General features: G+C 40.3%; 1 protein-coding gene across 1 annotated transcript in view; it reads left to right on the top strand.

The window, feature by feature from the left end:
• The window catches only part of tox3 (TOX high mobility group box family member 3), a 39,838-nt gene that overhangs the window by 19,256 nt on the left and 15,255 nt on the right, over positions 1–5,327 (top strand). Inside the window, exon 2 of the mRNA XM_014333375.2 lies at positions 1,793–1,858. Coding sequence (XP_014188861.1) covers positions 1,793–1,858 — 66 coding nt within the window. The remainder of the gene's footprint in view (positions 1–1,792; positions 1,859–5,327) is intronic.

Genomic DNA, 5,327 nt, shown 5'->3' with positions numbered 1-5,327 from the left:
AAATAAATAAATAAAAAAAAATCTTTCGTTCAGGCACAGGGCAAGAAGAGGCGGAAGCAGCCCTGCATGAAGCCGTATCTCCCCCACAATCAGCACAATGTTCTAGTGCTTGAATAGAGAAGGATATCTTTGAGACTTCAATTTATTATCTAAAAGAAGAAGGGGAACGGAGTAACACTTCCAAGATAAGCCCAGCATAAGGTTAATTACAAGCTGAGTAGCTGACGTAACCTAGCCATGTCATGACTCAAAGTTCCACACAGCTGGGAAGCGAAGCAGTGCCAGCAATTGACAGTTACTTTTCCAGCAGAGGCTCGTGTGTGTGTGTGTGTGTGTGTGTGTGTGTGTGTGTCTTTATACGTTTGTTCAAATATGTAAACTCAATTGAGTCGGATATAGTTTAGTAGGACAGCTCCAGGTAAGATGGCACTGGAAGCCTAGGTGGCTCAAACCACCTGCTTCAGCAACTGCTAGTGGAGCTTGTGGCTCCCTGTTCTCATTGGTGCGCAACACTGTTAACATTGCTGCTGACTCTCAACTCTCTCTCCAGGGCATAGACTAATTAATGGATACCATTCGCAGTTGATTAGCAGCAGTTCTTTCGGTAATTACATTCGCATACTAACCACTCAGAAGAAAAAGAGTATAGAAAGAAAACCACAAAGGGCTCGAAAATATATTAATGCACTTCTCAGTTTGCTCTGATCTTAATTTGTTTCCACTATTGTTTGGCTTCTGCTCTGATAAGAAGCATTTTTCTCTCTGCCTCGCTCTCTTTCTGTTCCCTCTCCCCCTCTCCCCCCCGTCTATTAGTTTTTTCACTCATGATGTTTTAAGAGAGTGACTTTGTAATAAACATACAAAAGAGATGACTTCAGAGCTTTGTTAAAAACAGGTAAAACGTTCTCATGAAGACTCAAACGTGCTGCGTTTCTTTCTCCTCTGAGCTGTGTAGGCTGGGATTTGCTCTCCTCACTCACAGAGAGGTGCATTGTGCTCGTGGGCCCAGCTGCTAGCCCATAATTCTTCATTCTATGTCCCATTGTTCCTACCTGTCAGCATGGTTGTGTCTATGAAGAAAGGAAGTGGCTGCCATTTTGCCAACAGGCCATGTGTGGGTTGGTAGGGGCGGGGGGGATGTTGTAAAAACATGTTATTTCTTTCCAAAGTACAGGGTTTTGATAGCTTATCAACTCCCTTAATCACTAATGTGTCTTTACAGTATGGCTCTAACTCACCACTAAAGACTGTATCTATTAATATGTAAATGCTGAAGTAGAAACATATTTTTGTAACGGATCAGGGGGAAATTAGTTTCTTCATGAACATGGACTTAGTCAAATGTTCCCGTTGACCTAAAATGTACAGCAGCCATAATAAAAACACCCTCTACCTCCTTATTTCCCCCCAGTATCACTCCTCTCCCATAGGTTATTTTAAGTTAATAACCTGCCACTGCATCTTGATACTTGGCTTTGTGATGCAAACATATCCTTAATTGCTATCCCATAAGAGCTGAATAGCTGGACCAGATTCTCATTACCCTGGTTTGAATTGGCCAGGGCCTCTCAAATGCCTCTCATCATGTCACAATAATGGCAGAGTGGCAGAATGTGCTTATGCATGTAGAGACAGGGGTTAACCCAGTGTGCAAATATTCAGAGCCATGTATGACAATCTGTTTGAGTGACAGGTGTTGCTTATGAGAGGGAAGTGAGTTGATTTACACTGGATATTATCTGGACACCACTCGGCTGATTGTGTTTTTTTTTCTCTTTGTTTTCATTTCCAGTTCCAGAATAATAACAACTACATGAACATGGCTGAGGCGAATGGTGCCCTGCTCGCTGCTGGGGATGTAAGTATACTCTGTTTTCCATGAATGTAAACAAATTTGGGTGTGAAAATGAGTCTTTGTCTTTTTTTTTTATTTTTTATTTTTTAAACATGACTAAATAAAATGATAATTTACACCTTTTTATACATGTTATGGAATAAAGCAGTCTCTGGTTTTGGCGTTTGAATAATTCTTTGAAAATAATGGGATGCGGTAGAAGTGCCATGAATAACTGTCAGAATAAGCTTCATATCTGATAGGAAATATTCCTGGAAATAAATGACTGTTTTGCCATCTCAATCAGGAAATAAATTTTTACCATCCAATTTGTTCCTCCTCTCCTTAAAACCTCTTCAGGCTTGGTTGTAACTTGTGAGAGCGGATGCTAATGTGATGTGACTGCTTCAACTATGCTTTGTAAGATGAAGTGATATCTCAGAAAGCTGAGGATAAAAACACCTGTTTTCCTTCTCTTTTCAAAGATGTAATAAAGAAGCATAAACAAACTCCATAGCTGTGTCACTCTTTGAGCTGTGCTATCTCCTGGCACTTACAGAAAGTGAAATGTCACCAGCAATCTTTGGCTGAGGAGCTGCTGCAAAAACTGTACTATACTGTCGCATTGAAAAGAATAAGGGAGCAGTTGTTCTTCTGGAGGTATATAACGGACTCTGTGAGCCATAGCAGTCCTAACAGTGTGCTAAATTTATCCATTTTATTCCCCCTCCACCCACTCGGCTGCCCTGTCATTAGAGACAAGTGCACCAAAAATACCCATCATCCTCTGTGGTTCAAACTGTCTAATCTCATCCAGTTTAGCAGGGGAGATTGATCTGGCTTCAAAACCCAAAGCAAAGCATCATTACATAGTAGCTCCAAAATACTGAAATAGATGTCATTGTTAACCGTATTGTTTTCATTCATGTCAGTTGGGCAGCAGGGATGCAACTGTGACATTCAAACTCGGGCAGCTACACAGAAGTGTCTGGAGCGCATGACCTCATGTTCATAAAGTGGCTGCTTCACAAAGCCGCAGAGTATTATGGAAGAAGTCTAATTTTCCCCCACATTTACGCTGAGTGGGCGCATCCTCTGTATCCACGGGCTGCTGAGGCCCACTGCAGCAGGGACCATGCCGACACAGGCTGCTTGGAGAGCGTTCAGCCCCCAGCTGTGAGGGCCCACTGTGGCAGTAAGTGAAAGCGGGGGGAATGGGCTGGGGGTGCACTCCTTAATAAAAACAGCCCAGCTCATTTGCATTTTATCAAAAGGAACAACTGCTTCCAGTGTTAGGGCACAGATGGTATTGTGCTTTGAAGGAAAGAAAGAGCAAGAAGAAGCCTTAAGCATAGGGTTTTCTTGTCAAGATTTGGAGTGTCCAAAGTATTGTTTGTTGCAATCTGAGCTAAAGTGAGATTAAAGTGATTTCCACTTTGAGTTGCGAGGTTTCACACCATATGTACAATAGCACTGGTTAAATGTACCGATTGTGTCTGGTTTGTGTTGTGGCTACAGGAGAAGAAAGGAAGTCTCCTTTATGAAGGCTCCATGATAAACATGGCAAAGTTAAATTTATGCCCCCACGTTTGGTTAGTTATTGTTTTCAAATTGAGCCATAGGGATACTTTGCCTACTCTTTCATGTGTAAGAATAAGCATGGGTTATTCCTTGCTTCAAAGTTACTATATATACAGATGTTTTGCTTTACCACAAATGACTTAAAGCAAAAAATGCAAACCTGTTTACATCCAGCTACTCTTTATTTACACAGTGGATACTGTATATTTAAAACTGCACACAGTGTGTGAGATTGCTTCTGCTTCAGAGCGACAGACTCTCATTGCTGTTTGGATGGCTGTTGTATCATTTACCTTATGCACTTAGAGAATGAGATAAGATGACCTTGGTGTGCCTGGTAAAGCATACATCCTAGGAGAGAAAGGTTGACTGCTTTCCTAAGTGAAAAGGATACTGTACACTGAGATTGTGTTCCACTCAGATGTATCACTTTACTTTCCCAATCAAATTAGCATCATGTAATGAACTATAAATATGTAGAAATGGACTACAAATGATCCAAATTTGAAATAGTGCCGATTAGGGGTGCCATGGTTGATGTTGTCATTTGAGTAGCTGCACTCTGCCTGTCTAGATATTTGAAACTGGATCCTCAGTCCAGCCTCTATTGATTCTGAGGCCTATTATATGCAGTAATTGCATGCTGCTGCCTTTAACAACTCTTGGTTATTACATCTGTGAATTGCATTACTACATTTATTGAACGACTGGAAATATTGCCTGAAAAGCTTTTTCTTCCTCTTGTTCTGATATTGAAAGAGCTCCAAGGCACCGTAGGGATAATCCACTGGAAGGGAAAATTCAGTGATTCCCATCCCAGTCACATCCCTTTTATATTTCTGTAGTTCATACATTCTCTATAAACCAATGTTATACTGTTTATGACAACATTTTGTGTTTGCACTAAAGTCTTGTGCTTTCATTCTTTTCCACTGCATGCTAGCAACAGGGCTCTTGGGGATAACTTGTCCTTGAGCACCATAATAAGGTTGACATTTTTGGCTTTCAGTGACATCTTGAAAATGAAAAGGAAAGCATGCGCTGCCAAGAGATTTAGTACATATATTTATTGTGAAACTAAGGGGACTGATGCTGAAACATTCAGTTCCACATATTTCAGAAAAGATGTTCAAGCAGGTTCTGCCTAAACTATGGAATATCTTTACTAGACAAAGTAATTTAGACAAAAATAAACTAACTATAAAAAACACATGCGAAGAGAATCAAGTCATAGTTCCTAGATGTGCACAACTTTCTAGTATCATTCTACTTTTTGCTCTGCTCAGAGCTCCTCTTGTAGCAACATAAGCTAAACATTTTTGTTAAAGTGAAGTGCAACGAAATGAAACATAATTCGAGTTAACAAACTGAAGTTACATTTGTCATTTCTCTTAACTTTTTAAAGTTTATCTATGAAACAAGTTTATCTATGGCACCATTTTTACTTGTGTTTTTACTATGACACAAGTAAAAATGGCAAAAGGGATATTTAAATCATTTGCATTGTCAGTGCAAGCATTTAGGATACTGTTCAACAAGACTTTGAGTTAAGCTTGACATTTTTGTAAATTTTCCTGTGATTGATTGATTATCTAAAATCACATAGATCCTACACTGAAAATTGACCCAGCACAATATAACAACTGTTGAGAATTTCTCTTGGTACAATTTGGGCTGATCCACCTCCAATGGGTTCTAAGAACTGGGGGATTTCCCACACACCTGCTTAGGATGCTCATGCTGGGTACATCAGGCCTCTCTGTTACAAGCCCTTGTCTGTCCTCAGACCACTGAACCATGTGTCTGCCAATGGAAAAACACACACACACACACACACACACACACACACACACACACACACACACACACACACACATCTTCATTACACTGCACTTGCTTGTCCTTTAAGATA

This window comes from Haplochromis burtoni, unplaced genomic scaffold (assembly GCF_018398535.1).
Source record: "Haplochromis burtoni strain Fernald_Lab_line unplaced genomic scaffold, NCSU_Asbu1 Contig_2, whole genome shotgun sequence".
In the NCBI taxonomy this organism is placed as follows: domain Eukaryota; kingdom Metazoa; phylum Chordata; class Actinopteri; order Cichliformes; family Cichlidae; genus Haplochromis; species Haplochromis burtoni.
Note: the sequence above shows the minus strand (reverse complement) of the source record. Positions and strands in the feature narration are given on the sequence as shown.